Raw genomic sequence first — 16978 nt, 5'->3', positions numbered from 1 at the left:
ACTGAGCCGTTAGGGGTGCTGAGAACAGGAAAGTCTGGGAAGCTCTGGGTTTAGCTGACCTGACTTAAGAGTCCAGGCTGTATGGTAATCCTCACCAAGGGGCGGGGTGGGGGGCGCTTAAGATCTACATCATGAAGATTATGAGCCATTCGTCCTTGGCTCATAAATCTCTTGCCTCCCTGGGGAAAATAGGGCCCTTCCTCATCTTCTGGCCCCTGTCCTGCTCCTGTGATGGCACCAGCAGGTCTGGGATAGTGTCTGAGGCTTGGCGTGTTTTCTGTGTCTCAGGCTTCCCCTCTCTCTTCACAGCGTGTGTGCTGTTCTCTTCCGGTGACGTTCTTACTGGGGCATACAGGGGGTGAAAGCCTCTCTCCAGGCCTGCGTTGTCTCTCTCATCTGTTACTGTTATGCCATCTGCCCTAGACACCGAACCTCTCCCTCATTCTTGATCCCACCTGAGTGGGTGGCTTATAGTGCCTTTATTGCTTTCCTTAATATTTTTAAAAGTCTCAGCTCTGCCTGGTTCACACACACAGCACTTCATCCTCTGTGCTCTCTTATGTTGCTTTTACATGTTTACATGCAGCTCATCTCCTGACTGGTACTTAAGGCCTCTCTCTCTCTCCCTCTCCCTCTCTCTCTCTCTCTCTCTCTTTCTCTCTCTCTCTCGCTTTGGCCTAGAAGGCCTAGGGCCACGTGTGGTGGGTAGGGCTGGGTAGTGTGGTGGTCTGTGCATGGGCCCTGGTCCCCCATGCACCAGCTGTGTGACCTTGCATGACAGTTTCCTCGTCTGCAAAGTGGGATGATGATCCTTACCTAGGTGTCCACTGTGCTCACTGAGGTCTCCTAGCCCCTTGAGAGCTGGTGAAAGTTACCCCAAACCTTCTTCCCTGCCCCACAGAGGTCCAGAGCCTCATCCAGTCTCTGCAATTCATGGGAGGCTGGCGATCTTGTGGTCACCTCTGTAGTTCTGCCTCTGTGTCCGCTGTCTCTGCTCCATACGGTGTTAACCTTGACAGGAGGCTTATCTTCTGCCTCAAGTTCCACAAGACAGCACCCCTCGTTCAGGTGATCGTGCTAAAGACTTGGGGGTCACGGGAAGCAGTCATGCCACATGGCCCCCCATGAGTTAAATACCTGTGCTTGTCTCCAGCTCCCCAGCACAGAAGGCAGAGGCGAGAGTCCCCGGCATGTGCCTCTCCAGCCACCCTCGCTGTCCTCAGCCCGCTCTCTCCCTTCCGCGTTGACCAGGAACCTCGAGAGCTTTTGCTGTTTTTCAGGGCACTTCAGTCCTAGTTTCTAGACTTGTAAACCAGCCACATGGCACCCCTTCACTGACTAGTCCCTCCATTGAGCACATCCCCCATCTCAGGAGGTTGTCGGCAGTGGCTTTTTCTGTCACCATATTTACTTCAGGAAGCTAATAGAATGATCAAATGAAAATGCAGTAGCCTCCCCTCGTGTATAGTTAGCTCTTATTACTACTGTTATTACTAGTGGCTGTTATTATTATTGCTGTTATTATTTGTATTTAACAATGCTCTTGACTTTGGGGAGATTTCCATTTTTCAGAAAAACAGCTGAGATTGGAGTTATTCGTTCATTCCGCTGACATGATTTGAGTGCTATTACAGGATGGGGCCAAAGGTCAATGCTCTCCTAAAGGAGCCTGTCAGAATCTTGAGAATGTGAGAGGGTTCTATTTAAATGATACTTGAGAAATATTACTTGTGGGACTGCGATGTGCTTGAGGAGACAGAGGAGGCAGGTTGAAAGGTCAGGGACCTTTATACTGTAGGGTCATTTACACATTTCTGACAGTAAAATATATATATCTTTGAAATGTTTCTGTGTTTTAAATTCATGCTATCGATTTCCTCTAAAGCAGGCATGGCTATATAAAGCACCCTCTGTAATGCATGCTGCCGCAAGGTTTTTACGGTGGATTATTGACTGAACAAGGAGAATGATTTTTCTCCCAGACTGTTCTTAGCTGGGCTCTGGCTGCAGCCAGACCACTCTTTCTGGAACCTTTCCCCTTGGCATGTATTCAGCTATATTTCTAATTCCCAAGAGCATTTGCGGGGAAGTTTACTGTCCTCACAAAACACTTCTAACCTGTAGCACACATCAAAGCATCCCATTCTGGGAGCCTCTCACGTGCTTACATTTCATTAATTTTGTACAGTGTGTTTTAGGGGATCCTCAGTTGTTGACCCCTTTATCGGTCTCACCTTTGCTCATTTCAGAGAGTTCTCCTGTTCCGAAACATGGTGACCAAGGAGAAGGAGAGACTGGGGCTTGTGGAAACCAGCTCTGCCTCCCCTCATGTCACTCACATTACCATCCGCCGGTCCCGGATGTTGGAGGTGAGAAGCCTGTTGGAAAGTGCGCTCTGTAAACCATAGGTTTTCTAGTGGGTGACCTGTTGCCTCTGAACTGTTCTTATCACTCCTTGATCTAATGACACTGAAGCCAGGGCTGTGGGTGCAGGAAGGGCCTGTTTGTCCTGCCAGCTGCTCTGAGCACTGCTTGATTAAACACGCCCCCAGTTCAGGAGACCCCAGCGCAGCATTTCCCTCCCTTTACCCCACGAGGTGAGAGTGGCCAACACTCTGTGCCTCTGAAATGAGGACAGACACGCTTATACCTGTGCAGACTCTGTCCTGGCAGGCGCTTTGCCCAGCCGCCCAGCTGTGAGTGTGGAGGCTGGAGTGCAGGTGTTAAGTTACTGAGCCATCCTGGGGAATACATCGATCACAGAGCTACACGTTCTTTTTGGACATAAACTTAGGAGCTGCACGTGAAGTGGCCCACCTATGCCAAACCCAGCGTCCAGGGTTCCTCCCATGAAGCGAATTTGTGTGACTTTGAAATAGGTGCCTGTCCTCAGGATACTGTCCTCCGTATATCAGGAAGTTGTCATGATATGTTGATTTTGCTGGAACAAGACCCTGAACATTGTCATAATAAATGCACACACCTGCAGTGTCTGCATCATGCCTGCCACACGCTCCTCTGGCATTGTGCAGTGTATGTGCACGTATGCTGATTGAGCCCCATGTCCCCATTCCCAGGAGCGGCTTGGCTTCGTTGATTTGCCCATGCTTGCTCTCTTGCCTTTCATCACACTCCAGCCACGGTTCCTCATTGGCATGTTCTGCAGCGTAGAACAGTCAGGGGATCCCGGACAGCCCGGGGCGGCATCACCAGCCATCAGCAAACGGCATTGGCAGCAGCCCTTCCTCCCCACGCGTTTTCATTTCTGCCTTGGGGCATTTGTGCTGTGTTTGTCACTCCTGGAGAACTTGTTTAAGTTCTCTGACCACTGGTGATTGACACTGAAAGCTGCCGGGGAAAGGCAGCAGGTGGTGAACAGATGATTTTGACATTCTCAAAAGTAAGGATAAGAAATGTAAGTGCCCCCAGGGGCCCTGCCAGTCATGGAGATGAGTAACGCTCGCTGAGAATGTCTCGGCTCGGGGCATTTTGTTTGCATGCTAAATGAATAGAAATATTCTCCACTTCCACTGCTTGCTCCCGTTTTTCTTCAAACACAGCCCTTGGACTGACCTCACAAGTGAGTTGATAAATGACAACTGACAACCAGCCTCAGTGTTGGGGCTGGTGGAGAACACATGCCTCTAAAAGAGGCCACCTGAGTATTGCCTTGTGGAGATTTGGGCTCTATAATGCTCCGGCTTGTTAAGAAAAGACCAAAATTTAGGGTTTTGTGTGAAATCCACAGATCCTTTGTGTTGTGAACTAGTCAGGTTTTGTAAAGTCCCTGGAAGGTCAGATAACACCTGTCTGCCCGTCAGATTCAACCTGCTGGCCACCAGCTTGCAGCCTCTGCTTTGACTCAAAGAAAACAAAGCCCAGTTGTGTTGTAGGAACTCACTTCTCCAGCACTTTCTTTGTTGGACCCAGATGCACCTTTCCTGTCTCTTAAACTCCTCCGTCCCACCGTCCGTCATACCCACTCCCATGTGGCCAGCACAATGGGGAGTCTGGGTGGTGGAAACTGTGGTGTCTCCTGAGAGTGACAGAATCCCCGATGCCCTCCTCAGGTGTCACTGGGAGATTTACCAGACACCCGCTTACCCTGGGCCAGCTTGTTTAAACACATCCCTCAGGGACGTCAAAGGAGGGATTTCTGTCTTAGATCTTAGGCAAAGTCCATTTTCCTCTTTACGTTCCATTGGGATAGATCCTGTCATGAAATTGATCACTGGTGTTCGTACTGAATTAGGAAGGAGAGAGGGTCATTGATTCAGTTACCCCAGTTCTCACGATTCAGTGGTTTGGGTATCAGAACTTGAGAGCCCAGTGGCCTTTGCTTGATTAGGACACAAGGGGGCATCAAAAAGCCGATATTTGACCCATGATATCCTGGGCTTTTATTCTGTCCCCTTGTTTATGGTTTGTACTGAAGGTGAGGCTTGTGTATTAGGCTTCCAGGTGATGGTCCAAAGTCCTGCAGGAAGGCCTCTCCGCACAGGGGTGAACGGGGACCAGAACACCAGCACTGCAGAACTAGAAGGAGCCGTGGACACACTATTGCTCATCCCTTTCCCCTCACCCCGTCAAAGGCAGGACTGAGGCCAGAGGAATTCAAGGTCACTCAGGTGTCAATGACAGAGCTGGGCCTGGAAGCCAGTTCTCCCATCCCCCTTCAGTGTTCTGTGCATCCGCTCTTTGAGATGCCGAAGAGAAGAGGAACGCCTAGTCCCCCTTTCACCTTCCCCCGGGGCACAGATCTAGAATCCTCCAGAGAGGGCAGTGGGGTGCAACAGGAAGTATGTCAGAGGAGGTGGGCAGCAAATTCCTCTCTACAGTGTTTCAAAGGGAGGCTAAAGTGGGGCTGATCCAGCAAAACTGAGATTTGAGTCCAGCAAACATTCCTGGAGCACATGCCATGAGTTTGACCACTTGCTAAGAGCTTTCACATGGACCATCTCGTTTAATCTGCATGACTCTGACACACCTCCTAACACATGCTAAGGTTAGGGAGGCATCATTTTAAAGCAGAATGGAGGAAGTCCTGCAGGCAGGGGCATGTTAGAATTCTCTCCCCGTCCCCACTCAGTGCCAAGATAATTACCTTACATTTAGGCAGAATGATTGAAACACTGCAGCAGCTGCCTTGGTGACTCCCTGTTTTTCTCTCCTTTTCGTCTAACTTAATGATTTTCATATTTCATGTGCCTAAAAAAGTACTTTTCAGGATTGTGCATTCAAAACCGTGTTCTTATTCATTCAGGTGATTTAGGGGACTTCAGAGGTAGTTTTTTTTCCCTGCTCACTAACTTTGGAACCTAACTCCTAAATAAGATGGGTAGGGTAGCCACCATGGCACAGGCTTTTGCATCAGTAGGTGAGCACAAGGAAAACATGATTGGCAGGAAGGCAGCAAGCGTTCCCCAAAATGGGTCTTGCCATACTGGTCTCATTTGCTTTGTGACAAGGAACCAGACTGGCAGGTGAGTGGGTGCTGTGGAGATGGCCTGTCTGATGTCAACAGAGCATCTGAGAGCACTGCACTTGTGCCTGAGGGGAGGAACGTGGGGTGGCCACAATAGGACATGGCAGCTGATTTGTAACCTATTCTGTGACAGTATCTAAAGACATCAGTTTGACCCTGGTTATGGGGCCTCTCAGGCTGGGCCAAAGTACTCCTCCCTGGGCCCTATCGTGTTCTAAGCACGGTTTTTTATAATCACTGCTCTGAAATGAAAGCCTAAGCAGCTTGCCCGTCAGCACCCACCTGCCAGGAATACATTTGAGGACAGGCTCTGGAGCCAGGAAGGCCTCGACAGATGAGAATCAAGAGATAGACTGTGCACGATGATTTAGCAGGAGAGCTCCAGAGTCATGTCCTAGCTTTCTGGACAGGGAGACATGCCCAGTGGCTGCGTGTCTCAAGGGAGTTGACCGCAAGCCGGAGGTGCTGAGGCCTCTCTTCCCACCACTTCTGCCCTCCTCCAGGCCCAGCGGCACTCCTGGCACCCATCTCCCTGCTCCCTGCCATCCCTCTGCTTTGCTTCCAACAGAAAAATCTTCCTAAGACAGAAAGCCAGCCATGTGACTCTCTGCATAAACTCTCCTGTGGCTCCCCAGCACCCTCAGGAAATAACCTGAATTTCCCAGCATGACTCACAGCCTTTCATGATCTGGGGAAAGTTACCAGGAGTTGAGTGGTGGGCGGCTACTCTGATTTTTCATCTTACAGCTTTCATCTTGCCTCAGCGTCTTCCGTCCTGTCTGATGACCGAGAGCTTGTCGTGACTCATCTTGTCTGATCTCTCCATCTCCCTGCTCTGCATCCTCCTGAGGGCAGTCTCCCCTTTCCAAAGAGTGGTAAAGTCACATCCCCAAAATGAGTTTTTCTTTAACAGGCTCTCGTCTAGAAGCAGGTGAAAACTGCTGGCTCTCCTCATGCACCCATGCGTCTGACACATTTAGTAATTACACTGGGAATGCTTCCCACAGGGGAGAGGGAGCTTTGAGGAGGGAGCCCTGAATTATGCAGAGGGCCTTGGGTTCCTAATGGGCGGTAATTCTGCCCTTGGCAGGACGGCTACGAGCAACTTCGGCAGCTCTCCCAGCACACCATGAAGGGCGTCATCCGCGTGAAGTTTGTCAATGACCTCGGGGTGGACGAGGCAGGGATTGATCAAGACGGTGTTTTCAAGGAGTTCTTAGAAGAGATCATCAAGAGGGTGTTTGACCCAGCACTCAACCTATTCAAGGTATTTAAAGGACACGAGAGCGTGGTTGACGGCAGCCAGATTCGAGGTGACAGATGAGAAGTGAAGGCCTTGCTTGTTGCAAGGCATTTAACTTCCCTGTCCCTACCTGTCCTTTTGCCTTGCAGACGACCAGTGGGGACGAGAGACTCTACCCTTCGCCTACGTCCTACATTCATGAGAATTACCTGCAGCTGTTTGAGTTTGTGGGCAAGATGCTGGGGAAAGCTGTGTATGAGGTAGGCATGTTAAGAACCAGTGAACAGGAATGGAAAATAAAATGTTCTAAGTACCATGGGCTTCATATACATGTAAGTGATCAGGTACATAGTGGCAACTGCCTGTCACAAGGATAAAGGTGAGGAGAGAGGAACGGGAACCAGCACCAACCGTGTTCTTGTCAGTGAAGCGGGGATAGTAGAGCTACGTTATTGGGTTGCTGTAGGTGGTAAATGAGGTAATACAGGTAAACATCTCCCATGGTGGCTGGCAGCTGGTCACAGGGGAAGTCGGAGCTGCCATCCTCACTGTTATTAGGAGGAAGGGTGTTTGAGCTTCTGCTCCCTGTGTCATGGGGCCGGGGTGGCGTGGCCTTCCGCAGGCTCTGGGCGAGCCCTCCCGGCTCCTGGTCCCTCTCCCCTGAGAGCCCACCAACTGGCAGGACTGCTTCCAGGTGGCGCTTTACCCCCTGCCCTGAGGATCCTGCTCCCCCGGAAGGAGGTAATGCTCCAGCTTGAGCTCATCAGCAGCCTGTCCCTGTGGCCTCACAGTGGACTCCAGAGCCGCAGGAGACCAGTCCCTCCCCAGCCTGCCTCACCCCCAGCGGCCGCCACCTGAGTAGTGCTCATGTCACACCCATCACAAAGCCCAGGGAGGCCAGGATGCCTTCCAGAGGCAAAGAAGCTATAGCGGGCCAGGCTGAGAGAGGAGGTCATGTGGGGTGAATATACTCTCTAGTCCATCATTCTCTCTGTGTAAACAGCCCCGGTCCACAGCCTCAGCCCTTGCTGTGATGATGTCAGGTGCCCCATGTGAGTCCAAGCACGCTCCAGGCCTCCTCCTGCCCTGGACTGGTTGGGTGGCCTGGGCTCATTCTCTGTGCTTCTGTTTCCACATCTGCAAAATGGAGACAATTTCTCAGTTGATTCCCCTTTTTTACAAACAAAACAAAACAAAACAAAACCCATAAGGCCCTGCCTGGGCATATGCCGTGTTTTTCCTTTGAACGTGTAGCTGTGATGAGACCCAGGAGAGGCTGGGCCAGCTGAAAAACACCACTCCCTCGCTTTGTCAATGTCCTCCCCCACTTCCTGGGCCTAGTCTCCGTCTCCTCCCTCTCCGGCAATAAGGACCTCCTGGGTCCTGATGAGGAGTGGCCTGTGTTAACTCACTTCACACTTGTCCTCAGGATAGGCCCGTCGTGGGGTTTGATTGGCTCTCCCTTCTCAGTCTCTCCAGCCCACACACCTCTCTCCACCCAGTACAGTCTGTCTGAAGTTCCTGGCGTTGTGCAAGGGCTTCCGGGCTGTGTCCCTGCCTCCAGGCCATTCCCCACAGGAAGTACCCATGTGGAGAGCCCTCCCAGGGCTCCCTGCTGCCCTATGGATAGAATCCAGACTCCAGGAGGTTTATGAGCTCTTCCTGATCTGCCCTGTTTGCCTCCCTGGCCTTCTCGCTCACCCCCTCCTTCACACCCTGTGCTGGGGCCAGACAGACCTGTGTTCCAGCCCTGGAGGGCACCTGTGAGCCTTGTACTAAAGGCCTCCTGCTCAGCTCTCCCTTCCTCCTGGAAACTTCCCCACCCTGCTTGTTTAACCCTTAAAACTGAGGCTCTTCTGGTCCCCATTGCCCCGTGGTCTAGCAGCAGCGGAGCTGAGGTGTGATCCCTGAGCTGTGCAGCTGCAAAGCCTGGGCCCTTAACCACTGTGTGGTAATGTCCCCAGGAGGCGCTCGACTGTGTTAAGGTGGTAGAGATGTATTGCTCTCCAGATTGAAAATTTAGGAAGTCTAGAGATGCCATTGGCGCCCTCGGAGCCCCATCTGCAGCCCGAGGCGCCCTGGGTGAGATCACCGAGACGGGCCGCTGGGCAGCAGGTGGCAGCTCCTGTCTCCTCTGTGGCAGGGAATTGTGGTGGACGTGCCCTTTGCGTCCTTCTTCCTGAGCCAGCTGCTCGGGCACCACCACAGTGTCTTCTACAGCTCTGTGGATGAACTGCCTTCTCTGGATTCCGAGTTCTATAAGAACCTCACTTCCATTAAGGTCAGTGTGGAAGGCGGCACGGCTCAACTGAGTGCCGGCGTGAACTCAGCCAAGTGGCACCCCGTGGGGTTCAGCTCTACCCCGTCGTCATGGGGTGGAGTGGGATTTCCTGCTGTGGTGAAGTGGCACACTCCTTAGCCACCGCAGGGCCTCATGTCCCCTCCTGAGCACTTCCTCCCGGGACTGATGCTCACAGCCTCCTTCCTCCAGGTGATGAGTGGCCTTTTCCTTTGTTTCAAGTTGTACGGCAGCCACAGTGGTAGCTGCCCAAGCCGATGTCATAGGCGGGGAGTGTTGAAACCTTCAAGGATGTAGCACTCCTTGGCCACTACATTGTCCCTTTCTCTGTTGCTTTAGCGGTACGATGGGGACATTGCTGACTTGGGCCTGACACTGTCATATGATGAGGATGTCATGGGTCAGGTAGGTGGGCCTCTGGCTGAACCTTGTTCCCCCTCCCCACTTTGGCTTCCTAAGACCTGCCCTAGTCTGGGTGTTTTCCCCAGGAGACCCACAGACTGGGGCTGTGTCTGTCTGTCTGTCCACCCTTCTCCTCTGCCTCTCCAGCCCCTTTGACACCCTGCCAGGAGGGAGGGCGCTCCCCTCCCCTTTCCGGCTGACCTGGCCTTGGCCTGCTCGCCACCCAGAGAGCTCCCACCGAGACCCTGCTCTGCTTCCAGGGCACTTTGGGGTCATTTCTGTTGGAAGCTGTGACTCCTACTTTGTACACTGCCTTTCGTTACCATGGTGAGGATTAGCTGTTCCAGAGGATCAGGACTGAGACATGGGGAAGGAACCACCTGACAGGGTGTGCCTCTAACAGAACCCTGTCCTTGCTCCTCCTCGGCATGGAGAGCAGAGCCGGGAAAAAAGACCCTTGAAGTCGTGGCAGCAGACGGGCTTCCCTCAGACTTTCTCTGTCCTGATTTTCCTTGCAGGGCTCCCAGCCCCTCCATTTGCATCCCCGGACCCCTGCATGAGCCCCAGTGTGCATGTGGTGTTAGGGCCGCTCTGGAGCTCGTAGTATAGGGCCGGCTTCCCAGGGCCTCAGCAAGGTCACTCAGTCTCCCTGAGCCACACTTTCCTTATCTCAACAAATAGCATTTGCCGAATTAGTCCTTGCTGGGACCAGTGTCAGCAGACGCCCTCTAGACCGCACGCCCTGTCCTCCTCCTGAAGAACCACTGAGCACGCTGGCACGTCAGGGCCCTAAGAAGCCCACGAGAAAGAAACCTGCTGTGGTTGTGTTAACCTCAACCTTTCCCAGCTCATTTGGTCATAGAACTCCTCTTTCAGGGAGGGCACACCACCTCACAGAGAGATTCTCCAGATGTTGGTGCACAGATCAGGAGTTCCCTGGAAACTATTGTGGGAAATACCAGGCTGGGCATTCCTAAGGGCCATCCAGCTTTAACATCCTGCGGCGTCATCCCCGAGATGTTGATAGCAGTGGGACTAGAGGGCACTGTTACTCCTTTCCAGGTCTCTAGAGTTACAGTATATTATGTTAGTAGAATTTCTATTAAAATTAGCTTTGAAATGATGCATTCTTTGATTTTTAGGCGACCCACAAGACTTCTTGAAGTTGAGGAAAGCAGTTGATTCTATAGCGTTTTTGAATCTTTAATCAGAGACTTTAATCTTTAATTTTGAGACTTCTTCCCGACATTCTTAATTTTCTGTCCTGACTATAAAAATAATGCAAACTTCTAACCAAAAATTCAGCTACAATAAAAGCATAAAGGTGAAAGTGAAAACCACCTATATTGCTGGTGCCTGGAGAGTACCACTGTTAACATGTGGCCTGAGCCTTTTTAAGTTTTCTCTCCCTGGGCACATATATAATTTTTTGCATACCTTGACTGCTGCTATATAATCTGCTCTTTCCCCCCAGCCTTTTCAAGAAATATACTTTTTCATCATATTTTTTAGTAGCGCCACTGTATTCCAAGGTATGGTTGTACCAGCATTTATTTATCTGTCCTCCTGTGCTCTTCATTGCTAACACGTTCCCCTCCACGACACCCCCGGAGCCTTAATACACACGTTTGTACGAGGATCAGATGAGAAGGAACCTGTCATTATTGATCATGCAGGGCCAGCTTGTTGATATTTAAGCCCTGGCTTTTTGTGAAAATGACTGTTCCCAAACGTGTCTCATCTTCCTCTGTCGCTATTGTGGATGTCGGCATCAGGCCCTTCCATCTTCAGGAAGCTTTATTTTCTCATTAGAATTCTCTTGAGTAATTGTTCCCCTTCCTCTCCCCCAGCTTGTTTGCCACGAACTGATTCCTGGAGGGAAGACCATTCCTGTTACAAATGAAAATAAGTGAGTATGGCAATTAGATTTTTAAGGTCACCACTTGAAAAGACTTCATTCTGGCTCTCTGGGCTTACTTTGAGAATTTATTAAGATAAATTGAAGTAGAAAGAGGCCATAAACATCATAATGGAATTTACTGGTTACAGTTCATAGGCCGAAATCGTATTAAATTCGATTTGCAAAATAAGAATTGACAATTTATATTTTGCAGTAGCACTTCTAAGGTCAGAGGCACCCAGGCTGTGGTGTTCCTAGGAATTTAATGACGGCTCTAGATGCAGACAGATGGGTTCTGAGCCGGTCGGGCACAAAGTCCTGAACCCAGAGGGCACGGAGGTGGAAAGACTCCTTGGAGGGGCAGATCATTTTGGAATGAGGATGTGTGGCAGTTGTATAAAACACTGTTCTTGAGAAGACACAGTGATGAATTCAGATGCAGCAGACAGGTCCTCAGACATGGGGAGACCCTGAGGCCCAGCAGCTCTTGTCACAGATAACAGGCTTTTAGGAATCAATCGTAAATGGTCCCTCAAAGCAAAGCCCCTCCATGCATGTCTCCACCCAGCCCTGTACTCATCTGATTAAACAGTAGGACCCGGCTCGAGGAGTAGATATTGGCCCTTTTGTCAGTCTGTCAATCTCCTGCCACTAGGCTCAGCCGAGCATCTGAACTGTTAATCTGAGCATCACTCTCTTCAGTGACAAGTGAGAGCTTAGTCCTATCCAGTGAGTCATTTGGATCAGATGCACCTCACAGCCCAGTGTCCCCAAGCATCGTGTCCCTCTCGGGTCAGATCAGTCAGTCCACGTGCTCGGGGAGCTTTTATTTGGACTGTCAGAATAGTCAGGAGAGCAGACCCAATTCTCATCATGATTGAAATACACCCATTTTGACTCTTGGCCACGGGGCCTTAGAGTGACAGAAAGAACAGGGGCCACAGGGTGGGTGGAAGCTGCCTGGGGGTGTCAGAGAGCAGGGTGGGTCCTGAGCCTGCCCACCGTGTGCCTGTAATCATCCCTTCAGAGGGTTTCACATGAGAATACATGTAAAGTACCTTCCAGGATGTCTGGCTCAAAGGAGGCCCTTTATAAGTGAGAGTAGTGATCTCACCATCATCAGATATGTTACCCTCAGATGGGCCCTGTTTTGCCAGGCATGGCACGGGGATGATGGTAGGAGCCGGATGTACAGCAGCCAGTGGAGGTGGGTTGATACAGCCTGGGTTGGAGTGAGGTTCCTGTCCTGCCTGGAAACCTACGTGGAAAGTCATTTCACAAACTCTTACGTGTTCTTAGCATAATACCTCAGTATAAGGGCAAGGACGTTCAGTCCTTCAGACTCTTAAAAGGCCTGACATCACCAGGACCTGCTCCTGCAAAGATACTTGAGCTTGCACTTCCTGGGTGTTCGATGGGAAAGTCTCTGAGGCTCCCTCCCTCTTTTGGTAAAATGGAACAGTATTAGTCACCTGCTTCAACGAGTACATGAAAGAAATAGCAGTGATAGAAAAAAATCATATTTAAGTATATCAGTGTGCAAGCTTGCCACTGGAAGCTTATTTTAAATAGGCATATTTTCCAGGTCAGTAACTCAGATCTGAGCATCGTGGGGTAAAACAGATTTATTTGGACTGTACTAATTTGGAATTTTGAGAGTTGTACCTGGGCTGGGCTCACATTCTTTCATCTGAATAAATGGTTTGCTAAGAAATCAGCAATGCTGGCAAGCCTGTGAAAAGGGATTTCACCTGGGCAGAAGCATTGCACTGTGCCGTGCAGCTGCAGGTGAACTACTTGTGTTGGTGAAAGCAGACCTGGAAGACCGGCTGCTTGGAACCGTTGTTAGTGCTCCAACTTCCTCATCAAGCCTAATCGTCAGCCAGCTGCGTGTGGTTAAAACTTTCCGCAGCCTTACCTTCTCATGGCCTAGACTCCTTGTCCAGTCTAGCAAGGTTTTGGTTGAAGTTTCAACATGAAACAATTTTTCTCTGGAGGACTGAACAGTATCTTAATTGGTTTATGTCCAAAAGGATGAAGTTAAATAAAAGTCCCTTTGTCCTAAGAAGGGCCCTCTCCTTAGCTGGAGAATGCCTCACTTTGATTCTTGACAGTGAGGTTACCCCAATGTCTGACCCACTGGCTTTTGGGAGGACTGCATGAGGTGACGCCCTTGACACTAACGCTTTCACAGTGGCACACCGTGGGCCGTTCAGGAGGGCTGTCATCCTCATCGCCATTGTTCTGGTGAAGTGCTCTGGTGCTACTTGTGTTTTTGTAAAATGGTTCAGAACTGACTGGACTCATCTTTCAGCCCATCAGCAACTGCCCACCCTGTCCTGTTAATTTCCGTTGTTTTCCCTTGTTGGCAACAGAATTAGCTACATCCATCTGATGGCCCACTTTCGAATGCACACTCAAATCAAGAACCAGACAGCTGCCCTCATTAGTGGATTCCGTTCCATCATCAAACCTGAGTGGACCCGGATGTTCTCGACCCCTGAGCTACAGCGACTCATCTCCGGGGACAATGCTGAGATCGATCTGGAAGATTTAAAGTAAGGAGTGAGTGCAGGGGCAAGGTTGAAATTCTTAGGCCTCCAAGAAAGCAAGCTGCTCCTTTGCTGGGTTCCTTTTGGAGAGTTTTCAGGGTCCTGTCTCCAGATGGACTCCTCCTCCCTGATCTCTGGGTGAGTTGTTTTGGAAGAAAAGCTCAAGCCCTTGTCTGCCTGGAGACTGAGAAGCAGAAGCAGAGCTTGAGGCCCGTGGGGCTCTCCAAAGTCCTAGGAAACAGTGGTGCAGGGTCTCCTGTCAGCTTCTGCTGGGAAACAACAGGGCCTACAATGCAACGCTCCACCCACTGAGCTTCCGGGACCTGGGGTTACTAAGGCATGAACTTCTGGCTTAAGAGAAGTTTGTCGTCACCCAGGCTGGCCAGAGTTTGCTGTGCCGCTTGTCTAAATTCCATGCCTGCCTGTGTCTGTAAGCGCCCGTCAGAATGTGTGGTTGAGCCCTTGTCTGCATTGTTTTCAGGAAGCACACAGTGTACTACGGTGGTTTCCATGGAAGTCATAGGGTCATTATCTGGCTCTGGGATATCCTGGCCTCTGACTTCACGCCCGACGAGAGAGCCATGTTTCTGAAGGTATTTCATATGTTATCTATACGTGCAGGGGGACAATTCCAGAAGTTGATTCTCAAGAGAACCAGTTTTTCCAACAGGGCCTCTTGTAGGCATAACAATCTCTGCCAACCTGTAGAGCTGCTTACCCCCCTCTCCTAGAAAGAGGAAAGCTGCTCTCTCCTAACCACGTGGTCAGTGCCCCTCACAGCAGGCATATTTATGTCTCTGGGTGGCCTGTCACCACACCTGCAGTTCCTTGCCCTGTGCCTGCCCTTTTCTGTGGCTGCAGACAGCCCCAGAGCCAGGGGGAAGCCACAGAACTGTTGTACAGGAGAGAATGTGACTGTACTTTCTTTAAATATAGTGATAGCAGAGCCCCAAGGCTCTCCCTGCCCTCCAATCCTCCTCCTGTCCCAGGAGACTGACCACCCCTCCCTCCCTAGACCAGCTCTGGCTGGCAGCGGGCAGCAGGCCTGATCAGCCTGACCTGGGAGGGGCATAGACTCACCTGCGTCTGTTTCCTCATCCTTCAAACGGGTCGAGTCACACAGCACCTGTGGTATGATTAGCTGAGCTCGGGTTCACAGAGGACACAGCACAGTGTGGAAATGCTTCTAAATAGGATCTGCTGCTGCGGTCTTTATGGTGGAAAATACAGGATATTAAGATAGTAAGATATCTTGGCAATACTTCTTGTAAAAACCGTTTTTGAAGCATGACACGTAAACTTTTTGGATCGTCTCAGGAATCTCACTACCATTTATGACATTGTTTAAATGGTAATATTTATTTTAAGACCTAAACACTCAGCCTGACATGGAGTTTTGAAACACAGCTCAGTGTTGTAAGTAGCAGGTCCCTAGGTCCCCTGGAGAAGGGAGAGCGTTGGGCTAATGTTGAACTAAAGAAAGCGAACGGTTTCTTAGGACTTCCCTGTGCAGGTTAAGCACTTGGATTTCCAGGTGGGTAGATGCCTCTGTCCAGGCAGGACTAGTCATTTTGGGAAATGACACAGGAGCTACCATCTGGAAAATGCAAGGAATTCCAAGAGTGTAGCAAGGAAGCGAGGCTGGCTGCCCACAGGCCCCATTTGGGGCATCCAGTACCTTGGTCTGCCCTCAGCCCTGCTGGCTCCTGAGGTCTGGTTTTTGTTAGCGTGCTGAGAGGAGATTAGGAACCAAGCTCACAGGGGCTGCCCGGCAACCCAGCAGGCCCGTGTGCACATCCTCTGTGCGTGGCGATGAAGCCGAGCGGCAAGGCAGGTGCAGAGCGAGCACTCACAATTGGTGGTGTGCTGCGTGCCCCTGGCCTCGGCCCTTGGCTCAGGCCTCCCCCTGACACGCTTAGTGGGCCCACCGGCTCCTCCCTCTCTGGTGCTCTTGTCGAGTGGTCTCTCCCTGAGGATGGCGTCAGCCAGGCCCACTCTGACTCCCGGCCCTGCTTTGTGTTGTAGTTTGTGACCAGCTGCTCCAGGCCCCCGCTCCTGGGATTTGCCTACCTCAAGCCTCCCTTCTCCATCCGCTGTGTGGAAGTGTCGGATGATCAGGTACCGCTGCTGGGAAGATCCGGCCCCTCTTGGTGGGGTCTGCTGCACCTACCGGGTGGGGCGCTTACCCAGTCATATCCACAGGGTGGGCAGCCAGGCCCCTTGGCCGGGTGAGAAGGTGTCGCGGTTCTCGGGCCAGGAGCACAGGTGGGCCACTTTGGGGCCTCAGCCCTCCTGGAGGTCCCTTTCTCGTTACTCCCTCAGGGAAGAATACCTGCGGGGCATTTTTCGTAGCTGCTGGTACAGGTCTGAGCGGCAGTGTGGGAGAGGGGTTGGAACGTGGGCTCAGGAATTGGACAAGCGCAGGCTTCAACTCCTCCACCTGCCGGCTGTGCACACCTGGGTACGCGGCCTCATTCCCTCCTCTGCAGAGGGAGAGTGGACGCCCTAGGGGTTATCGTGTTCTGTGTGCCACAAGCCTGACCCATAATGGGTGCTCAGATGGTAGCCGTTGTTATAAGTTTCTCACCCCCCACAAAAACCCAGTGGCCTCTGAGTGTAGCTGCCTTCCATGATACCACCGCCCTCACGCCGATCCCTCCTCTTAGGTGACACTAGACGACCCTCAGCCCCCTTACTTAAGGAAGGCTGCCCCAAGTTACAGTCTGTCGCAAGCCGCAGCGCTGGCAAGGTCAGGAAGGAGTTTGTTACCATAGCATTTTTACAGTGTTCCAGCTCTTTGCACATTGGTTTACCAATGGTTAGCAATTAAACCAGAGGTCCTGTTTCCAAGTGCTGCTTCATGCAGGCTTCCGCCCTGCAGGACCCCAGAGCCAGGCTTGCTTCTGTGCACCCACCTCTCCAGGCTGGTTGTCCTCTGCAGGGGGCTGGCCGGTCCAGCCCTCTCCCCAGGCGCCCCCCAACCTGAGGCTGTGGGGTGTGCTTGCAGGACACCGGCGACACCCTGGGCAGCGTCCTGCGTGGCTTCTTTACCATCCGCAAACGGGAGCCAGGTGGCCGCCTGCCCACCTCCTCCACC

The 16978-nt window shown here is 51.5% G+C and overlaps 1 protein-coding gene across 1 annotated transcript in view; it reads left to right on the top strand.

Annotated features, from left to right (window-relative positions):
- UBE3B (ubiquitin protein ligase E3B) overlaps positions 1-16978 on the top strand; it is a 53768-nt gene that overhangs the window by 36491 nt on the left and 299 nt on the right. The window contains exons 19-28 of the mRNA XM_007448251.1: positions 2250-2369; positions 6576-6752; positions 6878-6988; positions 8872-9009; positions 9367-9432; positions 11280-11338; positions 13705-13887; positions 14363-14474; positions 15907-15999; positions 16889-16977. Coding sequence (XP_007448313.1) covers positions 2250-2369; positions 6576-6752; positions 6878-6988; positions 8872-9009; positions 9367-9432; positions 11280-11338; positions 13705-13887; positions 14363-14474; positions 15907-15999; positions 16889-16977 — 1148 coding nt within the window. The remainder of the gene's footprint in view (positions 1-2249; positions 2370-6575; positions 6753-6877; positions 6989-8871; positions 9010-9366; positions 9433-11279; positions 11339-13704; positions 13888-14362; positions 14475-15906; positions 16000-16888; position 16978) is intronic.

The sequence above is a fragment of the Lipotes vexillifer genome, unplaced genomic scaffold (assembly GCF_000442215.2).
Source record: "Lipotes vexillifer unplaced genomic scaffold, Lipotes_vexillifer_v1.1 scaffold236, whole genome shotgun sequence".
Lineage (NCBI taxonomy): Eukaryota > Metazoa > Chordata > Mammalia > Artiodactyla > Lipotidae > Lipotes > Lipotes vexillifer.
The sequence above is the reverse complement of the archived record's forward strand: the minus strand, read 5'-3'. Positions and strand labels throughout refer to the sequence as shown.